Genomic DNA, 25,490 nt, shown 5'->3' with positions numbered 1-25,490 from the left:
GTTGAAAGCGTCGGCTTGTAAATGAGGTTTTTTCTGGAAGCTGTTTGGAGGCAGCTGCATGGAGGCTTTAAAAAAATGCAGGATCTATTTGGGAAGTCTTACTGTACAGTTGTCTGACCTGTGTGTCTCTGATGAGCCGTTGGATGCTACTAAATGTCTGGTTTCACGGTCTAATGACTCGAACCGACATGGGAAGACTTGCCTCTCTTTTTAAAACGCTTTGCATCACAGGTGTATGAAGTCACTGCCTCCAAACCCAGCCTTTCTCTTTCTGCCTCTGTTCATCTCTCAGCAGAAACTCCTCTCCTGAGCGTGACTTTGACTTATTATGACTGACTGTTGCCTCCTAAATGACACTTAATGAGATGAGAGAGCGAGACATTAACTCATGAGCTCAGGCTTTTTAGTGCTCGCAGGGTTCAGCGTGGGAGAGGCTGCAAGTGTCAAAAGGGCGTTAATGTTTGTGTGTTTCTGTTTGATTCGTGACACGCCACAGTGTTAGCAGAGGTGATGCTGGGGGAGGAAGAGGATGAGGAGGAGGAGGAGGAGGAATGCTGGAGAACCAGTAGCACTGGGGAAATGCAAATGAACTAGATTTATTGCCGCACAGTTGCTCACGTCTCAGGGAGTTCCCCGAGCGCTGAAATAGTCGGCCACATTAAGGAAAGCGGTGTAGCCTGGTTTCTGGTTTCTATTTACATAAGCATAAATTAAAACTGCTCCATGGTTTATTTTGCGGTTTATATTAAGACGTTGATATCGAGTTTGTGTTTTTGATCTGCCCGCAGAAGAAACCGTCCTTATACCTCCGCATAGCCTACGAGATCTTCTCTGATTCTAAAGAAAAGTAGGCTACCATCAGTCTGACTGTCTGTGCAAACATCAGGACCAGTGCTTAATTTGTCCATGTGTAGGTCCCGGAACACTGAGAGGGTGCTGTTCCGGGGGGAGACCCAGATCCGACAGTGCAATTTGTCCCACCGGCAGGCAGAGGATGAGGTCGGCTTCACTCCCGTCAGTCTTCACAGACAGTCCACAAAGTTGGAAGAGTTTTGTTTGTTTGTTTGTTTGTTTTGACCCGGCCGGCTTTTAATTGTTCGTATAGATAACTGAATACCGGCTATTAGGCTATTTAAGGAAAAATAACTTATTTTTTGAAGAAGTTGAAATGAGCAACCATGTTTTTGTTAAAATGCATTTAATCTTCAGTGTGAACTATTGAATAAAACAAAAAGACAATAGACTAAAAAGGCAATACTGTGCTTATATAAAGACAAAAGGCAATAGACCCTCCTTCTGACCTACATTGAACAAAGATTATAAAAATGCAATAAACTGTTGCTTATATAGAATAAAGACGTGAACAAAGATTATAAAAATGCAAGGTAACACTTTATTTTAAGGGGTCCTTGTTCCTGTGTATCTACCTAATTAATTATTACCTATGTAACCGTATGTAATAACATGTACTTACATTGTAAATACATAGTGTATTTTGGTGTACTTAGGGACTGTTCGTTATTTATCATCAGTGCCACCGGAGGGATTCACGGGACTTTTTTTTTTTTTTACATGACCCCCCTGTCGGAGTCAGTAAATTTTAACATGACCCTGCATTAAGCCTTATCAAAAGATACATGACCCCCCCCCCCAGCCATCGACACGTTACATCGCATCACGTAGCGCGTGACACTACATTATTTCATTTTGACAACCATGTGTGCAACACCTTCTCATCACAATGCCATTTATCAGCTGTTATTAAAACCCAACTCATCAATAACAGAATCGCGATTTTGGACCAGCTCACATTACACAACAAGACATTAACAATTAATCCACACTTAAACCGAAGCAACAATAATGTGAACTGCACTCAACAACGTATTATTGCAAGGTTTACGACAGATATGACAGACAACTCTCTGTGTGTGTGTGTGTGTGTGTGTGTGTGTGTGTGTGTGTGTGTGTGTGTGTGTGTGTGTGTGTGTGTGTGTCTGCGCCTGCGTGTGTAAGAAAGAGAGAGAGAGAAAGTAGGTAAAACCAGCTAGCTGTTAGCTACCGTAGCTCAGGCGTCGGTCTCCCGTCAGGTAAAAGCTGCCGTTTATTCCTCAAATGTAGTTCATGAAGTTGTCTCCGGTACAGTTATCCATCACTGCAGTTGAATTAGCCGCTAAACTGCTGGACGCTAAAACCGAGGGGGCGTCTGTTTGTTTACAATTCACGAAAGCAACGTGAACGTACGTGCTGCTCAGACTATGTAGAGTTACGCAATGAGGCAGGCAGGCAGCGTAGCCTCTGTACGGTACTGAAGTTAAACTCACTCACCCATAAAAGACGTGCTAAGCCGCGGGCGAAATCCTTATTGAGTTCTTGGCGAAGCGGTTAGCATCGTCGCCTGCGGTGCGGGAGACCCGGGTTCGAACCCCACTCAGGGCAGATCAGAACAATATAAAATAACGTTGTGATTCGGGGGCCGTTGCTCTCATTGCCATCAGTGCGTGCAGCTTAGAAATGTCCCGTTTTTGTTTTGTTTTTGTTTTTTGCGAGCATTGCAGTGTCCTCCAGACAAAATGTTGAATGACCCCCCCTCGCTGACCTTTTTTTTTTAGTGGACCCACCCCTCAACAAAGAATATTATGACATGACCCCCCCCCCATTTTCCTCCGGTGGCCCATTCCATAAATAACGAACGGTCCCTTACAGGTCCTTGTTACACTTGTAATAAGAAATGCCAAAGTGGCCTCTCTCTTTGCACACTAATCGCTCCTAATTAATAATACGGCAGGAAATATCAATAACAACGTAGCTTACCTTTGAAAACGGCCCGCAAACTATCAATAGACCCTCGTTTTCCTTCTCCCAGTATTATTCCTTTTCTCTTAGTGTTTGTTTTTCCTGCTTTCCTCCTGACGTGCGCCCAGTTGCGTAACCTGATGATTGACGTCTGTCAATCACTTTCCTCCTCTTTTCTTTTTTTCCTCGGGGTTAAAATGCCTCCAAGGCGATCTATGAGTACGTCCTAACTTAACAGAGAAATAAAACACAGCGAGAGCACAACTAAAATGTGATATTATTGGCAGCTTATTTACAGATTGTAATAATGGAGGAGACAGCTGTCTGTCTGCTGCTCCAGCACCGCAGCACCGACAGGATCAGCACCTGTAGACGTCTGTCTGTCTGTCTGTCCGCATGTCTCGTCCTTTCCTTGTCCGTGGTGCTGAAATAACGCGGAGCACTTTGCTCTCATTACTTTTGTTGCCAATTTTAATTCAGAATATTGTTAAAGCCTGTAGTTTGTCTGAAAATGTACATAATGATTTTGCTTTTTGATGAAAACCAACTTCAGTCCTCGTTTTTTCTGCGAAGTCCTGGTTTCTTGCCCTGATAGTGATTTTAACACTTCATGTGTTGTGCGTATACCTGGGATGCATGGATAGTGCGTTTACTGCGTCCTTTCAGGGTTTAAAGCATCAGCGACACATGGGCACATAGCTGGCAAATAATTTTATGTTTAACAGGGCAGGGCCTCATATGAAATATTGAAACGGGCCCCCAGATGTCTAAGGCCGCCACTGCACGTATTTGACAGAGGAGGTCCCGGATCCACTCGGCGAGGTGCCGGATCTTGTTCCGGCAGGATCCGGCACAAATTAAGCCCTGATCAGGACAAAACTGTGTGAAAAACTATTTTTATGAAAGATAACTCAACAGAAAAAGCAAAACGAGGATTGTTGCTAGGAACAGTTTGTAGTTTAGCAGAAGCTTGAGTTTTGTGCCCAAAAATAAACATTAGACTTATAGTACAAATGAAACGTGAATGTGGACGTTGGGTGGTGAGCGAGAGAGTCGCGAGAGAGCATAGATATCTATGGCGAGAGAGTCAGTGTTTTCTCTCCGGCCGATGACGGAGCTCTGGTGAAGCTACGTGCAGTAGGTAGGAGGGCTCAGGGCTGCTAGCCGCACTAGCTGTCTCTGATGCTAACGAGTGTTAGCATGTCTCTCTCTCTCAGTCAGGACCGCAAATAAAAAGAAATACAGTCTGAGTGCAAGGGGGCAGTTGACGGTCTGAGAAGTGAAGCTCACTTCCGCGTTCAAAAAACTGCAATCCCCTCGGCTTCCTCTGGGGGCTGGTGTCAGAAAGCAGCATTCTCCATAGACCCCCGTGTTAAAATCCCTGACTTAACACCCTCAATAAACATGTTAAAAGCCTGGTGTCAGAAAATTTTTTGGTTTCAATCGATAGTTTCTACCCCCGCACACACTCTGAGGGGGGTGAATTTTTTTTTTAACTCTACCGTTTTACTGTTATTAGGTTAAAACTCTGGCCAATTAGGGCGCGGAAACGTTGAGTGACAGGTCCGTAGCGGTCCGGAGACAGGCTGCTTCGAGGCCAGTGGGCGGGTTCTCGGTCGGCCAATGCAACATGGCGCTGTTCAGGCCGCCATATTTGAGTCACAAAAACGACTCCCCAAAACCAATGGGTGACGTCACGGACGCTACGTCCATTCTTTTTACAGTCTATGTCTGAGTGAAGCGCTGGAGCCGCGGACCGATTGCAGACCGTCACCGACAACTAAAGCCTCGACTAGTAACAAGTATTAGGGCCGTTGTGGTGAGCTAGCTCGATGCTAACTTCGGCTAGTGGTAGCAGTTAGCATCCGCCACTAACACCGTCTTCCCAGCTCACCACAACGGCATAACAACATAACACTGGAGGCTCCCGGTGCTGGTGACGGTCGGTTATCGGCCCACGGCTCCAGCGCTTCACTCGAACTGTATTTCTTTGCTTTTGTGGCAAGGTGAAGAGGGCCCGGGCGGGGATTGAACCCACACCTCCCGGGTAAGAGTCACGCGCGCTTGCCAGTCACCCAAAGGGACATCCCTTTGGCCAAGTAGCCAGGGCACATGATCAATTGGAGGCATAGTGACAGGACCACCACTGTCACACTTTGTTGTCATGACAACCGCTGCTGTCTGGGGCAGGAGGCTACACAGTTTAGCCCGAGAGGAGGGGCGCAGTTTCAATGTTTTGTTTACAAACGGCAACGAACAAAACTCCAGACTCTACCTTTTAATACGAAGACCTGCAGGAATAAAACTAAATCAAGTCGGTTATCGGTCTGCTGTGACCTGACCCTGCTTTGCTTTGGCTTTTTAAAGAGAAAAGCACCACTCGTTTTCCTTGGTACACTTGCACGTACACAGCTCTTGAAGGGTTTCCTGTCTCTTCCTGTGATCCCAGACTGAGTGCACGATGCTCGTCAGGACTCTGTGGGGGCCAGACCATCTGCTGCAGGACTCACTGTCCTTCTAGTCTCTGAAGATGGGGCTTTATGACTGTCTATCTGTCTGTCTGTCTGTCTGTGACACATGAGAATATAAACATTTAAAGTGCCTAAACACATTTGCACAGTGCAGGAAATAATGTAATTTGTTTATGGCATCATCTCGATCTCGATCTGAGCGGGTGATTGATTGATTGATTGATTGTCAGTGTGACTAGGAGCCGGTTTGGAAATCTAAGATTTCCCTCTTGTGTCTGGTTGAACCTCCGTCCTGCAGATGTTTGGCTTTGTGTCGACTTTTTAAACCCAAGTTTTGCTAAATACAAACACATTTGCTTGGACACCATGGACGGATATTTTTGGACAGGACGTCAGACGATCTTTTTTTTAAATTTTCCTGGAGAGGCAGTGAATTATTGAACGCTCTGTGACGACATTAGCTACACACACACACATACACACACACACGAACTTCAGGACCAGGAGGAATCGGTTTCACTGTAATCATGGGATTGTTTACAAGAACATTGCTAACATGGGCTGAACTTACTGCCAGAAACATTTTGCAACTCGAATGCAGCATGCTGACTGCATCTTGAATCGTTGACCTCTGACCTCTGACCTCATCCGGCCTTCAGCTTCTGAGTGAGGAAAACAAGTTCCTCTGCAGTAAAAAGCTGTTCGCTGCTTTAATGACTGAACTGTTGTCTGGATTGTGTCGACTTGTTTACTGGGCCAAAGCCATAAGGCGACTCTTGACAAATGACCTCATTAGTCTCAACAATCCACTTTGATAATAATTGGATTTCATTAAGGGAGCTTCCACCAGCAGTCTGTCTTTCTTTCTCCTGTGGAAGGTTTCACACAGTCATCATGTTGCGGAAGTGGACGCAGCTCAGTAACTGATCAGGATTTAAGACCATTGAGGTTTTAAACTCCATAAAGCCCTGTGTGTGCTCATTGAGGTATTACTTTCAAATCTCTAACAGAAAAGGTAGATATCAGGCCTTTGTATGTACGGTAGACTTTGTCATGATAACTCATGTTAGTGCTGATTTTAATAATAAAAGACACAATGGTGCAAAAATTGTTCTGCACACTATTTAAGTAGAAAATACATTCTCAGGGTTTATAATAACATATTATAACAGAGGAAACCTGTGCTTTGTCATGCTGCCAGTGCCACGTGGGAAACACAGTTCATAGTTGTAGTCCCAATCACCCTGATACTTAAAATAGAGCTTAAAATCCTAATGTTAATCAACAGTGGAAGCAGAAAATTAGAAATCGCAATGCCTACCATTTTACAGAACTCTCCATTGCAAAATATTGATTACATACAAACTCAACAATAACCACACAATCACACAATCCACTGCAATAACCATCAGTTTAATGTAATAAATCCTCTACATTTCAGAAGATGTGATGAGTGAATATTTGACACGATTGCATCATGTATTAAGTTAAATGTTAATTTTGTGTTTTTAAATAGGTGGTAAGTGTTTTATTTCCTAAACGATGACGTGGATCGATGTCTGAAAATTGACCTATTAATAAGCTCTTCTATTCTGTGCCACACGTCGTTGGCATTTGTGTGTTCAGTCGTCCATGGCAGCATCACCAGTCCTCAGCATCAACCCCTTCTAAGCCGATTATGTTACTTAGGAGAAGATAACACCATGGTCTGGTGTTTTCCACTACACGCTGCCAAGGGCCCCCGCTCGCCCCGTCCACGTTTGATTTTCATCCCAAATGAAATTTATCAAGTGTCATCATGCAGCTGCAGCAGCAACACCACGCTCCCTATGAGCTCCTTTCACTTGTGCACATAACAACAGGAGAAACTAGTTATGCACTCAGTCAAACAACAACAAGGCGTTGGTGCAGGAGCTGCAGGTTCTGGCAGATTTCTCCCCACAGTTGCAGTTTGAGTTCTGGTGGAAATCTCCTGAGCCAGGTATAAAAAAAAAAAAAAAAAAAGAATAAAAAAAAAAAAAGAAGAAACTGCTTCCGCTCCCTGAGCTTATGCGCTGAGTCTTCGAGGCATGCCAGCCGGCGGGGCTAGGATGCAGATGGAGCAGCCCGAAAGAAAGGATTAACCTGAGCACACGGGCCAGAAGGAAGTATGGCAAGCAAGCAGTGTTACCCCTCCCCCTCCCTCCCTCCCTCCCTCCCTCCCTCCGTCTTCCTCCTACAATCCTGCCCTCAACCACTAAACTAAATGTGAGAAGCTGCTGAGGAGAGAGAGAGAGAGATAGAGAGAGGAAAAAGAAGCCAGTTTATTGCTGCAGACTTGCAAACTTTCTGTTGGCGGTGAAACTCCCTGATAAAGCTTCTTATAGTGTTGGATGATACTGAGACTGAGTCGTTGCCTGCAGTGATATACACACACACATACACACACTCAAAGCTGCAACTTTCATCAGTGTTGGTCCATTAGTTTGCCAGTTATTGTCTGTATTAATAAATTTAGTTGTTTTGTATCTAAAAATCAACAGAAAACAAGATAAATGCCGTTCAGTTTTGTGTTCAAATGTCTCGTTTCCAAAGCCTTTCCAAAGTTTTCAGTTTACAGCGATGTCGTCACAGTGAACAGGCTGAAACGGGAACAGGTTTTAGCCAATTATTTAATCAACTAATCATTTTGACCTATTAGTTGTCTCACTATGGCTGCAAATCTGATTTTCTTTTCTTTTCTGTTCTTTTTTATCTCCTCATAGTTTCATGAAAGGTTCATGGAAAGAACTTTGTGATTTGGTGCTAATTGTAGCCAGTTAATTAGTTTGTGTTAATGTTAGTTAGGGTTGAGTTTGTTATTGACTTCCAGGTAGATTTGAATGAACGAATAAAAAGTGGCTCAATTTAGAATATCATCAATATTTATGAGTCATTTATGAATTATTGAAAAATGAATTCCCCGTTTATGCTTAGTTGAAGGGACAACGAGGAGTTTCTAATCGGTTATAAAAAAGTCTCACGTTAATGTGGATGAATCTCCGCTACCCACACTTGTTAATGGGCCCATTTTCGATAAATATATCATTCTGTCTCTATGGTTATTTTGTTACTATTGGTGGTGGCGGAGATGCTGGACGAGCCGACCAGCGTTTCTTTACTTTCAGTTTCGCAACGAGTCATGAGAATAACGTAGCTGAATCGCCGTTTATGGTCGGAACTAAGACGGTATGTGAACCTCTTTGAACCTCTGACTTTAATTCTTGATGAATGAAAACATGAGTCCGTCTTGCGCCGGTCAAAAGAATTTTACGGTGCGCGCGGAGGCTCATAAATGTAGTGTGAAAACGTTTCGCTTTTCCAAAACTCCTCGTTGTCCCTTTAAAGGGACAATGAGGAGTTATTGGACCGATGCAAGACGGATGAAAGCGAAAACATTTGCCAAGAATGTTTTCATTGATCAAGAACTAAAGTCGGAGGTTCAAAGACGATCAGATAGGGTCGTAGTTCCGACCATGAATGGCGATTCGGCGGCGTTATTCCCGTTATTCCGGGAAACTGAAAGTAGGAAATGCTGGGCGAGTCGACAACTAAATAATAATATTGAAATAACGATAAAGACAAAACGATATATTTATCGAAAATGGACCCATTAACAAGTGGGTAACAGATTCATCCACATTAATATGAGACTTTTTTATAACCAAATACAAACTCCTCTTTATCCCTTTAATGTGATGCCCTTATGAATTCATACAAAGGTTGATTTAGCTTAGCATTTTTAAATAACTAGAAATGTAAAAATCTCATTCATTTCATACATGTCACACTGCTCCTGTGATTAGCCACACAGTCAAAATCTGGTTTCTGGTTTTGTAAAGACTGATGAGACTCTTTGTAAACAGAGTATCGCTCTCGCTGCAGCTCCATGTCCAACACTTCAACATGTAGAGAAACCCACAGTCTGTACGACTGCACAGCTGCTGCTGGCAAACAGTCAACTGGTTGAGGATCTGTTAGTGCGAAAGGCAACAGGACGAAACTTTGACAGGGAGGTGAGAAGGAAACATAATCACTGACTTTTATTTAAGTGGATACCTTCACCCAAAACATGCCGTTTAAAGAAAAAAAAAAACCCCAGAGAAACAGCGGGGGAACCAAATCAGAGCTGACATCTGTTGTTATTGTCATCCAGAGCACGCTGCATCTTTTCACCATCGCTGTCAGTTCCTGTTCTTATCAGATAATATGGGTTACATCTCAGAGCAGATTCAAGCCTCATCCTGAAATCAGATAGCAGCAGTGTGAGCAGCGGCAGCGGCGGCAGCAGCAGTTGAGAGCCGAGCGTGAAGGCCTGCAGTGTGAACGTGGTCGTGGTCGAGCCGGGCGACGGCGACGCAGCCTGAATACTGAGGAGGAGGAGGAGGAGGAGGAGGAGGAGGCTGAAGGCTGAGTGTTTTTTATTCAGCACCTTGGCTTCGTCCCACCCATCATCAGGCTGATGGGAGCCCCTCTAATGGATTGATCACACTTTTCATTTCTCGCCATTAATGGACCCACTTCCCTCTGCTCGCTTTCATTTTTTAACTCCTCTGACTGGAGGTTTGCCCAGACTCTGATGGCTAACATGTGACTGCGGTGACCGTGACTGAACAGTCAATTTAATGTTGCTGTTCTCGCTCTTTTTTTTTTTTTTTTTTTTTTTACATCATAATTAAACTAAGTATATTCCAGTCCAGCAGGTTTCTATCAGACTATTTAGCCGCCACACCAGCAGTCGGATGGATCGTCATGATATTTAGTAAAGACATCTCCCAAAGAGTTATAATGCAACACTGACTTTTCCTGCACAGTAAATGCACTTAAAGGCGCCTTTAAAGGGATAGTTCAACATTTTGGCAAATTGCAGTAGGCTCGTTACCTCTAATTGTCGGTGCAAGCTATTTTTAGAACGGCGGAGCAGAGCCGCGAGCTGCTCAGAGCTACGCTACGGAGGCTAATGGGATTTCTTGGTTTCCCTCATCAAACTCATCAAATACACAATCCAACAACTCCAAAACTCTCTGGTGGACAAGTTGTGACCTGCACATTCACCATGCTATGAGGTAATAACGTTACATTACCAGACAGAGTTGTTTTAGAGGTAAATTTATGCAAAACCGCTGATGCGCGTTCCGGTCGGGGCAGTTTTTCAGCAAGCAGACTCTGTATTTGCCTCTAAAACAACTCTGTCTGGTATCGTTCTGCTATTATCTCATAGCGTGGTGAATGTGCAGGTCACAACTTGTCCACCAGAGCGTTTTGGAGTTGTTGGATTGTGTATTTGTTGAGTTTGATGAAGGAAACCAAGAAATCCCATTAGCCTCCGTAGCGTAGCTCTGAGCAGCTCACGGCTCTGCTCTGCCGTTCTAAAAACAGCTTGCACTGACAATTAAAAGTAACAAACCTTGTAAATGCATGACATTCAGTATTTAAAAGTAATGCTGACACAATACAACAACCAAATGGGGTCTAAAAGGCCGAGACTGCTCCCTAACCTTAATTCATAAAAATAACCTTTTAAGGCAGATGGGGCTTTAAAAATAGATTAAATCGTAGACAACTACTGTAAGAATTATTACATGTACAAGCGCCACCACATAATGTAACGTTGTCAGTGCCAGATTAAAGAAGTTGCCTTATGTTGAATCTAAACGGAGCCTCTGGGTTTAACAAGATGCTTGTAAGTCGGAGTTGAACCCTCACCTACAACAGTCGACATCTGTTGAGACAGATGGCAAAAGTCAACCTCAGCAGGTTTGTTAATAGCTTCCAGTTAATCTTTTATTTTAAACCTCGGTTTGATTCATTGTTATACATTTCTTTTCTTTTTTTTTAAAGGAGCAAAGAGGAAACAAATAACGTATTTCATATGTGAATTTGTCGGTGAAATTAGAAACAGCCTGTGATGATTCGCTGCTTCCTGCAGTTGATGCGTTTTGCCTCTCGGGGGGTTGGATTTGTGTTTTTTTTCCGTGAGTTTGGCTGAAGGAGCGGATTTCTCTGTGCGAGGTATTGTTCCCTTCAGTCCCGTGTGGTCAAGAGAGGATTCAGGGATTTTGAGATTTGCTTTGTAGAATTCATTTCTTAGGAACAAGCAGCGTTTTTTTTTTTTAAACAAGTGCAATTGCAGAGGCTTAAGAAAACGAGCTCGGTAACCACACTCACCCGTTTGCTCATGTTTTATTAAACAGCAGCAGCAAAAAAAAAAGGGTAAAATAAAAAACCTGAGGGAGTACTTCCAGTCTGTATCCGAGTCTCTCTGCACACATTTTAGAAACAATCCCGTCAGGCCATTTCTAATAGGATTGTTGGGAGTCTGGAGGTTTTTATTGCAGCCTTTAAAGCTGTCAGGCCCTCCATGCATTCAAAAAAAATAAAAAAGCAATGTTCCTTTAACTGATCTTGTAGGACTTGTAGTGCTGTTGCACTGTGATCGGGCTGTGTGACAAGCATCCTTCTGCTCCGGAGCCAAGTTTCTCCACAGTGAAGCTCGGGCAAGAGAGGAAAACGCTGCCCGAGTAAAAATAGACTGTGGAAAACAGATAAGGGCCAGTGGGTTTTTCTTTTTTTCTTTTTTTTGTGTGTGTGTGTGTGCTGGTGGTTAAAGGGATAGTTCAACATTTTGGCAAATTGGTCCATTGCCATAATCCCTATAGTCATAGCAGTAGGTTCGTTACCTTTATTTGTCGGTGCAAGCTGTTTTTAGAACGGCGGAGCAGAGCCGTGAGCTGCTCAGAGCTACGCTACGGAGGCTAATGGGATTTCTTGGTTTCCCTCATCAAACTCATCAAATACACAATCCAACAACTCCATGTTATCATCCGCTCATCCACTATGAGATAATAACAGAACGTTACCAGACAGAGTTGTTTTAGAGGTAAATTCACTGATGCGCGTTGCGTTCAGGGACATTTTTTCGGCAAGCAGTCTCTGCATTTGCCTCTAAAACAACTCTGTCTCATAACATACCGTTATTATCTCATAGCGTGGTGAATGTGCAGGTCACAACTTGTCCACCAGAGCATTTTGGAGTTGTTGAATTGTGTATTTGATGAGTTTGATGAGGGAAACCAAGAAATCCCATTAGCCTCCGTAGCTAAAAACAGCTTACACCGACAATTAAAGGTAACAAACCTACTGCTAAGACTATAGGGATTATGGCAATGGGCCAATTTGCCAAAATGTTGAACTATCCCTTTTAAGATGATGGCTGAAGCACAGATATGACACCCAGCTCTTGTCACATGGAGTAACCCCACCTCCCCCCCTCCCCTCCTCGCTGGCCTAAACACAGTGGAGAGGACTTGTTGTCGACTCCACGGGGACCGACCTAGTTCCCTCTCGCTGCTAAAGGTCACATGTCTCGTGGCTCTGGGCTGTGGGTGTGTGTGAGTGTGTGTGTGTTAGTGTGTGTGTGTGTGAGTGTGTGAGTGTGTGTGTGTGTGTTGGACTGACTTGGCTTCAAACACAAACAATGAACTTGAGGATGTAACAGTGAGACATCAGCACCTACAGCGACAAGAGGGAGGGAGTGGGACAGGCAGCAGAGGAAAAGGATAATAAGCTGTTTTTGTTTTTGGTTTTTTTTTAATCAGTTGTGAGACAGAAAAAAAAAACTTTTCTGAAACGTTGAGGTTAGAAATCAAAACCATCCCCTGAGCCTCCGTGGTGGCAGCGGCTGTGGTGGCGGTGGTGGTGGTGGTGGTGGTTGGCTGCAGTCAGCGGATGAGGCAGCTGGTGCTCCTATTAGGTAGCATTAGCTCAGCGCCCTCAACCGCAGCCACAAACTTTATCTGCCGCACTCATTTGCAATGGAAAAAAGCAAAGCGGATTGAGGAGCCTGCCTGCCTGCCTGCCTGCCTGCCTGTCGGGCCGAGGCCGGCGGCGAGGCCGGGGAGCAGAGAGCGGCTCGCTCTGGCTCTGGCTCTGGCTCTGGCTCTGGCGCTCTGGCTCTGGCAGCCTCGGTCCTCACCCACTGTGACGGCTTTACTGCTCCGTGTTTACATTAACATACAGTAACGTCATGTGTGCAGCAGCAGCAGCAGCAGCAGAAGCAGCCAGAGTATTTATTTATAAAGGCAGATTTGATTCAGCCCACCCCTCTATATTCAACACAACTATTTTAAGGATAATACTGTGTCTCTCAGACTGTGGTTCATGAGGTTCATCATAACACACCGACGTGACTGTAGAGATGAATCTGCAGGTTTATTTTGGGTGAAGCAGAAAAGGAGACAGAGCGAAGCACATCTGCCTTAATTGTAAGGTGTTTTTTTTTTTCCAACATGATGATGTCCTGTTTTACATTTTGCTTTATTTTTCCCCCAAACTGAAATTTGGAGTCCAAATTTTCTTTTTATGATGATTTTGTCTCCATGAAACGACCAGTTTCCTTCTGGCAAAAACGACCACTACAGCTGCTGCTATTAGAAAATGAAACCTTAAGTGTAACAACAATGTAGTTCGAAGACAAAAGATGTCTTTTAAATGTCTTTATTTTGTCCAAAAACCATCAGTATTCATATGATGTGATCAATCTGTGCAAAAATAAGCCATATAAACAGACATTAAATTGAATTACAAATGCATAATACCAAATAGGTTTATAAAAAACTAATTTTCAAGCACTCAAGCCCCAACAGATCCAGTCAAAATCTAGAAGTATTCACTTGAGCCGTTGATGCTAATTTACATAAAATGATATAAAACAGCTGCATCAGAGGATTTTTATGGTTTAAAAAACAATTTAAATGCTATAAATGAATATTTAAACAACTGCTGAAACCGAAACATTAACAAAGTGAAACCACATCTCTGTCAGACGTGTGTGAACTGACTGTGACCTTTCATTGGCACTACCATTGAACCGTGATGTTTAAAGCCCATCAAACAGCAAGGGCTTATGGGTAATGAAGTCCATTAAAAGGGCCACGAAAATAACCGTAAATAAAAAGTCAAACTGGTTCAGACAGTTACAAACAAGCTGCTCTCGTCTGGACATGTGTAACAAACCACAAGTCAGGCTGTTGAGACAGTCTTGGTTGCATTTGTAGCTCACATCCTTCCTCTGTCTGGAGCCGAGGTTCCTGTTCCACTTTGACTCTGCGCTGCTGCGTTTAATTGCATTAAGGCGACAGATAAATTCATGGGCCAACACTAAAAGCAGGTTAAAGTTAAAGTTTCTCCTCTGTTTCAACATCGGTTGGTTTGATTAGATTTCCAGTCTTTGATAGAAAACATGCAGCTTCGTCCTGACCTGACGGGGTGTGGACGACGTAAACAATAAAGGTTACATAATGTATAATATTAAAAAAAAACATCAGCTGATGAAACAGGTCTGTCAGGGCTGCATGTCGTCTATTCATGCTTCAAAGCCTCCGCTCATCAGGAAGTAGAGAACACAAACACACACACACAGACACACACACACAGAGGACAAGGTGTTGAGATGTTGTGCGTGATGACTTTTCTGCAACCCTACCTGTGGTTACCCATAATGCCTTTCTCTGCATAGAGAGACACTTGTGTGAATCTCAATCACAGCGTCATGAGGAAGGAAATGCATTAAACATGTTTATGGTGCCTCGAGGACTCTCTCTCTCACACACGCACACACACACACACACACACATATACACACTCTGCATTTTTGGTAAGAATGTAAACACAGCAGTATTTGTTTATAAGAAAAAACCTCCACAGGGGAATCTTTATCATCTTTAACATAAAACTTCTGCTCTGAGGTTTTCAGCTTGTGCTCATTTGGGATTGAGACGGATGTTTAGAATCAATAAATCTAGAGCTCAGTTTTGTGATCAGCTGTGTGTGTGTGTGTGTGTGTGTCTGTGTCTGTGTGAGTGAGGTTTATGTAATATCCCACTAAACTGCGTCTTTTATTGATATTTCATTCAGAAAGCTCAGATTCTGACGGTGGTGGTGGATTACAGTCTCTTCCTCCTCCTCCGTCTGCTCGCTGCTTTGTTGTTCTGCAAACACACCAGATATCTCCAGCTCTGCTCGTCGACTTTAAAGGGATAGTTCAACATTTTGGCAAATTGGCCCATTACCATAATCCCTATAGTCATAGCAGTAGGTTCGTTACCTTTATTTGTTGGTGCAAGCTATTTTTAGAACGGCGGAGCAGAGCCGCGAGCTGCTCAGAGCTACGCTACGTACGGAGGCTCATGGGATTTCTTGGTTTCCCTCATCAAACTCATCAAATACACAATCCAACAACTCCAAAACGCTCTGGTGGACAAGTTGTGACCTGCACATTCACCACGCTATGAGATAATAACAGAACATTACCAGACAGAGTTGTTTTAGAGGGAAATGCAGAGACTGCTTGCTGAATAACTGCAGGTCACAACTTGTCCACCAGAGCGTTGTGGAGTTGTTGGATTGTGTATTTGATGAGTTTGATGAGGGAAACCAAGAAATCCCATGAGCCTCCGTAGCGTAGCTCTGAGCAGCTCGCGGCTCTGCTCCTCCGTTCTAAAAATAGCTTGCACCGACAATTTAAGGTAACGAACCTACTGCTGTGACTATAGGGATTATGGTAATGGGCCAGTTTGCCAAAATGTTGAACTATCCATTTAAAGCTCAATGTCGCAGCAGCTGTGTAGAAAAACGTGGCTTTTATTACAGTTTAATCCAGATTCTTATTCATCTCTAAAACACACTCTCTCTCTCCTCCTCACACTCTGTAAACTTTCTATATTTGCATGATTTTTTCTTTTTTTAAATAAGAGTTTTGTAGGAAGGAGCCGTTTGTTGTTTTAAAGTTGGAACAAGTTTGTTGTTTTGTCTTTCTGGCCTGATGTAATGATTTGTAACAAGGAAATGAAAGTTGTTCCCAAAGAAACGACTCTGAGCACAGTTTCATTAGAGCTGACGTGCTGATGATAGACTGTGTGCCCAGGCCTCAGCCTCAGCTTCATTTTGTCTCTTTTACCTACTTGCCAGAGTTGTGTGTGTGTGTGTGTGTGTGTGTGTGTGTGTGTGTGTGTGTGTGTGTGTGTGTATGGGAACCGTGACAAGGAGGAAGAACAAGTGTACTACAGCAGTTACGGGTTGAAAAGAGAAAAGCACCGCAGGGTGTCCGTCACTGACATTCTTGTACTCAGCGGTGTGATTTCAGCTCTTCATTGTCAACTTACATGTTTTTTTTTTCTCTCTCTTTCTCTCTTTCAGTCATTTCAGGGCAGTCAAGGAAGAGCCTATCTGTTCAACTCAGTGTGAGTATGAGCCTCACACCCACAGTTCATCTGCTTCTGCTTCCTCCACCTTCGCACCACACTGTGATCTGGAGGATTGTAAACAAAAGTCACATGGACTCACAAGCAGCAGCTCGGGCACTGGACCGAGTTATAAATTCACATTTGCATTTTGCAACGGCGGAGCAGAGCCGCGAGCTGCTCAGAGCTACGCTACGGAGGCTCATGGGATTTCTTGGTTTCCCTCATCAAATACACAATCCAACAACTCCAAAACGCTCTGGTGGACAAGTTGTGACCTGCACATTCACCACGCTATGAGATAATAACAGAACGTTACCAGACAGAGTTGTTTTAGAGGGAAATTCAGAGACTGCTTGATGAAAAACTGCCCCTGAAGGCAACGTGCATCAGCGGTTTTGCATGAATTTCCCTCTAAAACAACTCTGTCTGGTAACGTTCTGTTATTATCTCATAGCGTGGTGAATGTGCAGGTCACAACTTGTCCACCAGAGCGTTGTGGAGTTGTTGGATTGTGTATTTGATGAGTTTGATGAGGGAAACCAAGAAGTCCCATTAGCCTCCGTAGCGTAGCTCTGAGCAGCTTGCCGCTCTGCTCCACCGTTCTAAAAATAGCTTGCACCGACAAATAAAGGTAACGAACCTACTGCTATGACTATAGGGATTATGGCAATGGGCCAATTTGCCAAATGTTGAACTATCCCTTTAAATACTCAGCTTGCTAACTAATCACTGCAGCTGCAGTTTAGCAGTTGTACGTGCGCAGGGAACAGGTTGTTCTGAAAATGAGGAACAAGTTTAAAAGTATTAATAAAATAGACTAAACAGCTTCCTTGTGCTAATGTCCACAGTCGGTGGGCATGCACGGCTCTCTGTCCGTTCACCTGAGAGGCTTTTTATTCATGAACCGCTGCTAACGATGTTATTAGCATGACGCACACACACACACACACACACACACAGACTTCATGCTCTGGGAGAACAGATTGTCGTGTTGTGTCTAAAAACCCAAAGTCAGACTTCTGTGGAGCTGGGCAGGATTTCCTGTTCTGCTGCATTTTGTTTTATCAGAGTTTCACAGAAACCCTCTCAGGTAGAAAACGAAAACCGATGCCAAAATGTTTTTGGGGCGTCGCATTTTTCAGAGTTCAACAGAAACATATCTGGTCTGAGTTCAGTTTAAAGAGTCAAAGCTGATTCATAAGGAGATGCAAGTATGCCTGTGAACCAAAAAAACACCTCAGTGTAGTTTTCCATCTCCTCTCTCTCTCTCTCTCTCTCAGCTTCTCTCTGGAGCTCTAGTAACAACAGGTCGGTGTCAGCCAATCAGAAGAGAGGAGGCTCTGTGCCTCTCTTCTGATTGGCTGACTGTTTAATGATTGATCCGATATAAAAATTGAGCAGATTTCAGAATAAAACACTCAGAGAAAAACAAATCCTGCAAGTGTTGGATGGATGGTGGGTCCAGAAGGTGGGCGGGGCTTTGTTGTGACATCACAAAGTGACAGGAAGTCCTGACGGCTGGTTTTAAGGCTCAGTTTCTGAATACAGGCTGTGTGCATTTCTCTGTTTGATACTTTCACAGTATTAATAAAGAGCCTAGAGCTGCTTTATAATCACTCTACACACAGGTTTCTTACTTTATACTATATTGGACCTTTTATATTACAGTGTTTCAGTGTAAACCAGGCCCTAATGAGACTTTCAAACACATCAGTCGAGCTGGTTAACGTCCATCTCTTCAATCCTGAAACAGCTTTCAGTGGTTTATTTCCTAGTTGGTTGGCTGGTTGTTTTTTTGACCTGGTTTTCAGTCTTAATGAACCAGGCAGGCGTTTGTCTCCTCCAGAGGCCTGAGACATTTTCAGGTGTCACGGTGCAGCTGCTTTTGTGCCACCTGAGTCTGAATTACATTGTTCTCACCTGCCAGAAAAAACAATTGACTGAGAGAAACGAGAGCCTCTAGAGTCTGAGTAAAATCGTTTCCAGACGAGCTCAGCGTCAAAGCAGCTGGAGCCCAGTCGACATTTCTTACAGCGTTCTGCAGGTAAAAAGACATTTAGCCTTCAAACAGCTAAAGAAAATCATACAATAAAAGTTTTTATGTGTCTAGATACAACTTGGTTATATAACATAATGATTGTTTCAGTCATAGTTCAATTCAAATGCACCTCGGGGAGGATTTATACTTTTCTCCAATACATTTTGGAATTAGTGCTGATGTTATATCCAATACGAGATAATCTCGGAAAATGTCACTGTTGACAGGAAGAAAATCTATCTGCCAAAATGTCAACTGTTTTTCTTTTCTATTGAAACGTATTTTTCCACAGTTTTTCAGTGAATCGTGCAGGAAAATAAACCAAAACTGTTGAAGTCTCATGTGAGAAATATGAATATTTAATATCTACAGAAATAATTGAGATAGAAAAGGAAATGTGAATCTGTTAAACCCACTTCTATCTGCAGTTTTAGCATCGGTACAGAATCTTTGTCATTTTTTACCCGTAAATGAGACTTTGACAGGGGCTGTTTTTGATGAAGAGTGCGGGGCAAGTTACTCAAAATGAGGTATTAGTTACAGTTACTAGTAATTACTTTTCAAATAGTAATTGAAATACTTGAAATACTGGTTCATCAAAGTAATCAGTTAGGCTACTAAGACTTTTAACTACTTTTTTCTTCAGTTCTCTTGCTAATGTAAATGCAGGCTTTTATTTTGGTGGGACAAGACAACTGTCAAAGTTGATCTATCACTGATCAGTTAATCTATAAAACACAATAGATGTGTTGTGTGTTTATTGTCACCTCAACAGGCCTTTAAACAACAAAGCTTTAGCTTTAGCTATTTTCTGCGAAAACGTCTGTATTTCCATGAGAGTAGACTCGACCCTGAACGCTCCACCATAGTGTTGTGACCACGCCCACAAAGTCATGTGATCGGTGATCAATAAACTGTATAATATCTTCTTTTTTTCTTTAAAAAAACCCTTTTATTAGTGCAATATAGGGTGAGGACACACAATCAAATACTACAGGGATGCAACATGGGTGATTAAAACAACAGCACAGCACAAACAAGACTCCAAATAGGCGAACAGAGAGAAAAGAACAAAACAAAAACAAGACAAAAAAAAGGTGGGCTTAGATTTTTCCCTGTGTGTGCGAGTGTGTGTGTAAATGACTTCTTGTGTGAGATATTTGGATCAAGAGAGAGTACAGTTGTCAGTATTAAAGAGATAGTTCAACAGTTTTGGCAAATTGGCCCATTGCCATAATCCCTATAGTTTTAGCAGTAAAACCTTTACCTTTACCGTTACCTTTAATTGTTGGTACAAGCTATTTTTAGAACGGCGGAGCAGAGCCGCGAGCTGCTCAGAGCTACGCTACGGAGGCTCATGGGATTTCTTGGTTTCCCTCATCAAACTCATCAAATACACAATCCAGCAACTCCAAAACACTCTGGTGGAGAAGTTGTGACCTGCACATTGACCACGCTATGAGATAATAACAGAACGCTACCAGACAGAGTCGTTTTAGAGGGAAATGCAGAGACTGCTTGCCGACAGGAACGTGCATCAGTGGTTTTGCATGAATTTCCCTCTAAAACAACTCTGTCTGGTAACGTTCTGTTATTATCTCATAGCGTGGTGAATGTAGCTCGGTAGCTCGCGGCTCTGCTCCGCTGTTCTAAAAAACAGCTTGCACCGACAATTAAAGATAACAAACCTACTGCTATGACTATAGGGATTTTGGCAATGGGCCAATTTGCCTAAATGTTGAACTATCCCTTTGAGTACAGAGAGAAAGAGAGACAAAGGGATGGACGAGAGAGAGCAAAATACACAAGTTAAAATAAGCAGTCGTACTGTATCCGTAACTTTCAGACCTCCAGCTAAACTGTATAATATCTGAGGTTGTCAGCTATTTTCACACAAGAAACAAACTCATTTAAATGAAACGCATTAAGCTGCACTGCAAACAACAGTCAAGTGTTACTTCAGCCTCTTCTTCCTGACGTTTGTTTGACTTCTTCCTCCTCCTCCTCCTCCGCAGGGTGAATGTCGGCTGCGGGCCAGCTGAGGAGCGGGTTCTCCTCACAGGTTTACACGCCGTGGCGGACATCTACTGTGAAAACTGTAAAACCACTCTGGGCTGGAAATATGTAAGCGACACACACTTTCACTTAAACACTTTAAAATGTCGCACTTTTCACCTGCACATTTTTTTTTTTATTTCACTTCCCTCCGATGCACCACTTAACACTCGGTCGCTGTGTTGTTGCGCAACCGTGGACAAAATGCTGCAAAGCCACAGGTCATAAGGAAACACGGCGGCTCATTAAAGCGTCGCTCCATTAAAACCATGGTGACAGTTTTTTCTTCTCCTCCTCCTTCTTCTTTTTCTTCTCCTTTTTGCTCAGGTTTGTGTTGAGGCTCGGTGAGTGTGAGCGCTCTGTGGTCTCCTGGAGCGCGGGATAATTACAGAGCTGAAAGGTTGGCTGCAGACAGACAGGCAGGCTGGTACCTCGGAGAGTCTGCAGTGATTAAATGTCAGGCCGTTTTGAAGAGGCCTGTCCCAGTAATTGTCTGAAATGACTGTAGACGGTGTAAAATAACTCAGCGGAGGACGAGGACGAGTTAGAGTTCGAGCCGGGGACGCTCGCTCGCTTTAAAAGCGGCTCCTCGGGTAACAGAAATGATGAAACTAATAATAAATCAATAGTCAGTAGTTGAAGAGTGTCTCATCATCTTCATCGTCAGCGTGGAGCTGAATCGTCCAACAGGTGAACGCGTCACAGTAGAAGTCACGTGACATTTCAGCGGTTTAGAGAAAAGTACGGTGGCCCGAAGAGGTCAATGCATTTCTTTCTTTCTTTCTTTCTTTCAACTTCCTCCATTTCTCTCTCTCCATATATCTATCTGTCTGTCCTTTTCTTTCTTTCTTTTTCTTTCTATCCCAAAATCTATCTATCTATCTATCTATCTATCTATCTATCTATCTATCTATCTATCTATCTATCTATCTATCTATCTATCTATCTATCTATCTATCTATCTATCTATCTATCTATCTATCTATCTATCTATCTATCTATCTATCTATCTATCTGTAATCTGTAGGAGAAGTGACAGGTCTATCTTCTTTCTTTTGATTATCTCTCTCTTCTTTCTTTCTTTCTTTCTTTCTTTCTTTCTTTCTTTCTTTCTTTCTTTCTTTCTTTCTTTCTTTCTTTCTTTCTTTCTATCTCTGTTCTTTCTTTTGATTTTTTCTTTCTTTCTTTCTTTCTTTCTTTCTTTCTTTCTTCCAACTTCCTCCATTTCTCTCTCTCCATATATCTATCTGTCTGTCCTTTTCTTTCTTTCTTTTTCTTTCTATCCCAAAATCTATCTATCTATCTATCTATCTATCTATCTATCTATCTATCTATCTATCTATCTATCTATCTATCTATCTATCTATCTATCTATCTATCTATCTATCTATCTATCTATCTATCTATCTATCTATCTATCTATCTATCTATCTATCTATCTATCTATCTATCTGTTCTTTCGTTCGATTATCTCTCTCTCTTCTTTCTTTCTTTCTTTCTTTCTTTCTTTCTTTCTTTCTTTCTTTCTTTCTTTCTTTCAACTATCTAATGTTTGACCTCTCTGGGCCACCGTAAACTGTAATGTAAAGTGTAATTTCTAATTTCTTTCAGTGATGTTCGACACTCCTTCTTTTTGTTTCTTTTGTTTTTAAAAAGAAATTCTCCGTGTTTTTATTTTTCTAAAAGAAACGTCGGATTTCTTGTTCCTTTAACTGATGCGTTGCATTTCTTTCTTTGTTTGTTTGTTTGTTTTGCAGGAACACGCGTTCGAGAGCAGTCAAAAGTACAAAGAGGGAAAGTTCATCATCGAGCTGGCTCACATGATCAAGGACAACGGATGGGAGTGACGCGGCCGCGGCTCTCTTTCTTTCTTTTTTTTTCTGACCTTGGAATGCTCTTTATTGAACTGCGTGGAGCGACGACCATCGACCACCAACCACCCCACTACCCCACTACCCCCCCCCCCCTCGCCACCGCCACCGCCCGGCAACCATTCCCTCAGAGAAAGAGAAACAGAGAGAGAGAGAGAGAGAGGGGGGGAAAAAACAAAACAAACAAACATACCCTCCTCCTCCTCCACTAAACTCCACCTGTTCGTCTCCTTTAAACGTGCACACATCGTGAAACTGAACGGCGAGGAGGAGGAGGAGGAGGAGGGGGCGGAGGGGGCGGAGCTTCAACAGGAGGCCGGTCATTTACTTTGAAGATTGTACGTTCTCCGGAGGCCGTCGTGGGTTTGATTCCCGCCTCCCCTTCCCGCTCATTTTTACCCACTCGTCACCACCACCACCTCCTCCACCCAACTGAACCACGCTTTACAAGTGATTGTGGTGATCATGGCGACCACTGTGCGTACGGAGATAAACTTCACTGAGAGAACATTTCTTTGTTTGTTTTTTTCTCGGACTCGGACGACTTTGGTTATTTTTTAATGTTATTTGCTCTAGTTTTAACTTCTGGGTTTGGTAAGGTTTATTATTATTATTATTATTATGATGATGATGATTATTATTATTTTTTTTTTTTCTTTTTCTTTGTTTTCGGTTTGATGGCAGATGGATGTTACTGGTTAGCATTTTATTTCCCTGTCGAGTCTGTCACGTTGTTCATGTTTTTGTTCTTATGTTTCTATGTTTCTGTTTACTCGTCGTTGGCTTGTCGTATCTCTGCCTCTAGCTGAGCATGCTTTTCTTTGCTAATGTCCAAATGAGCAATCAGGGACGGGTGAGGAGCGGAGGGGAAAGGGAGTTTATTGTAGTTACAAAAATGTAGCAGCATCTTGCTTTTTCTTTTTTTCTTTCTCTTGTGTGCGCGTGTTTTATTTTTATTTTTAAAAGCGGCAAAGGATGGGATTGCAGTAGTGTGAGATTTTATACCTAATATGTTTTTTTTTTTCCTGTTTTTATCTTTATTCTTTATCGTGAATTTTCCCTTATATCCTCCCCCCCTTTTCTGGTACTTCTCAGCAGCACTCAACAGAAAAAGAAAAGCATTGAAAGCAGCACCTAGTATTTGACATAATGGATTTATACACACACAGAAACAAACACACACATAATATATATAAACATATATATGGATATTTGTGTTTGGATAAATGCGATTGTGGCTGGTCCCATTTTTGCAGCAGAAACATAAAGAAGGTGAAAAGACGCAGAGAATAAGTTTCTAGACCGGGGAACCACTCGTCATAAAACATTATGGCAGACTGTATTATTCCATTGTCTAGTAATGAAAGAGACACAGCTACATATGATTTTATAGATACATTTATATATATATAGAAGTATATACACATACTATGATTACATATCCATTAATACTATGAAAATGTTCGTAGTACGTAGACATTGGAACATGGATTCTATATATTTGCTGTCATGCACATACGTGTGTGTGTATATATATGCACAACATGACTGTGTGTGTGTTTGTGTACATGCACTGTGTGTGCACGGTCACGCTACTTGAACGACGACGCTACTTCGTTTGCACTTTGCAGAGGCCTTTGGTTCATCTCAGTTTAGAGGCAAAAAAAAAAAAAAAAGAAAAGTTGGTTCACGCTCACGTTTTTTTTTTTTTATGGCCTTCTCACAGATAAAAAAACAAACAAACAAACAACAGATTGTCGGAGACGGAGAGAAAGATGTTTGAGCATCACTCAGTTGAGGGTTTTCGTGGGAACTGTAGTCGTGTCCAGCAGCTTTTTCTGATCTGTTCAGTTTTTAATGTCGACAAAAGTTTTTCAGATTCTTCGCTGCTCTGCTAGAAATCCCGCCATTTCCTCTTCCTCCTCCTCTTCTTCCTCTTCCTGTAGGTCTTTTTGCACTTTATGCTTATCCCTCTCTCCGTCTCTTCGTTTGAATCGTCTCATTGTGGACGCCCATCTGTGATTTGCCTCTAAGCCGTATGAATCTTGTGCCTCTTCAAAAAAACATGAACGGCCTCCCCTTCCTTTCTTTTCTTTTTTTTTGTTGTTTGTTTTTCCGTTGTGCAGAGCATAACTCCGAAAACCTTCATGTGAACCGATGTGTCTTCCCCCCCCAGTCCCCTTCCCCTTCTCCTCTCCTCCTCTTCCACCCTCTCGCCCCGACGCCCCCCTCCCATCTCTTCTAGTTCAAAGTGGCCCTTGAATTTAACGATATTCACCAAAATCCTCATAGAGCTGTGCCCTGTTATTTTGAACGACAGAGACTTGGTATATAAAACATAATGAAACGCATATATTTTCTACGTTTTCAGAGTTAGAGGTGCAACAGCAGATGGATATTCAGTATATTATTTCTCAGAGAGAAGAAAGAAAGAAAAAAAGGTTCGGACTATGAGGGAGGCCCAGGGCTTTTTTCTTTTATTGGAAGGCTTAAATTAAAGATGGCGGCAGGTAGAGGAGGAGGAGGAGGAGGAGGAGGAGGAGGAGGAGGGGCCTGATCGGATGAGATGAGATGAGAGGAGAGAGATTTAAAAAAAAAAAAAAAAAAAAAAATCAGCAGTGATTGATTACTTTGCCGGCAAGGTCAGTCAGATCACACAACCTTTTATCCTAAAAAAAACAACAAAAAAAACAAAACGATGACAATGCAAACCCTCACCAGTCAGCAGTGAAACCTACTTGAAAATATAAAAGACATAAACAGCTGAGATATTGATTATTGGCCCGTGTTACAGTTTTTTGTACATAAAGTAACATATTTAAGGTTTTATACGTATTTCTACTGGGTTAGTTCTTTTACTTCCCCAACTTGAAGCACTTTTGTTCACTGTACCTCTGGCTGAGTGTGTGTGTGTGTGTGTGTGTGTGAGCGTGTGTGAGAGTGTGCGTGTGTGTGTGTGTGCATGCATGTGTATTAGCCCACATGCATGCCTGCACAC

General features: G+C 42.6%; 2 protein-coding genes across 3 annotated transcripts in view; both read left to right on the top strand.

The window, feature by feature from the left end:
* ypel1 (yippee-like 1) overlaps positions 1–25,188 on the top strand; it is a 43,941-nt gene extending 18,753 nt beyond the window's left edge. For both annotated transcript variants that reach the window (XM_085786151.1, XM_085786152.1), the window contains exons 3-5: positions 16,482–16,525; positions 20,582–20,690; positions 22,379–25,188. In XM_085786151.1, coding sequence (XP_085642277.1) covers positions 16,482–16,525; positions 20,582–20,690; positions 22,379–22,468 — 243 coding nt within the window. In that variant the 3' untranslated portion in view covers positions 22,469–25,188. The remainder of the gene's footprint in view (positions 1–16,481; positions 16,526–20,581; positions 20,691–22,378) is intronic.
* LOC146981176 (nuclear factor 7, brain-like) overlaps positions 1–25,490 on the top strand; it is a 454,853-nt gene that overhangs the window by 279,908 nt on the left and 149,455 nt on the right. The window lies entirely within an intron of this gene.

Source organism: Trachurus japonicus, chromosome 9, assembly GCF_045865225.1.
Source record: "Trachurus japonicus isolate A0001 chromosome 9, Traja_1.0".
In the NCBI taxonomy this organism is placed as follows: Eukaryota; Metazoa; Chordata; class Actinopteri; order Carangiformes; family Carangidae; genus Trachurus; species Trachurus japonicus.
This window is presented reverse-complemented; position numbering and strand designations above follow the sequence as displayed.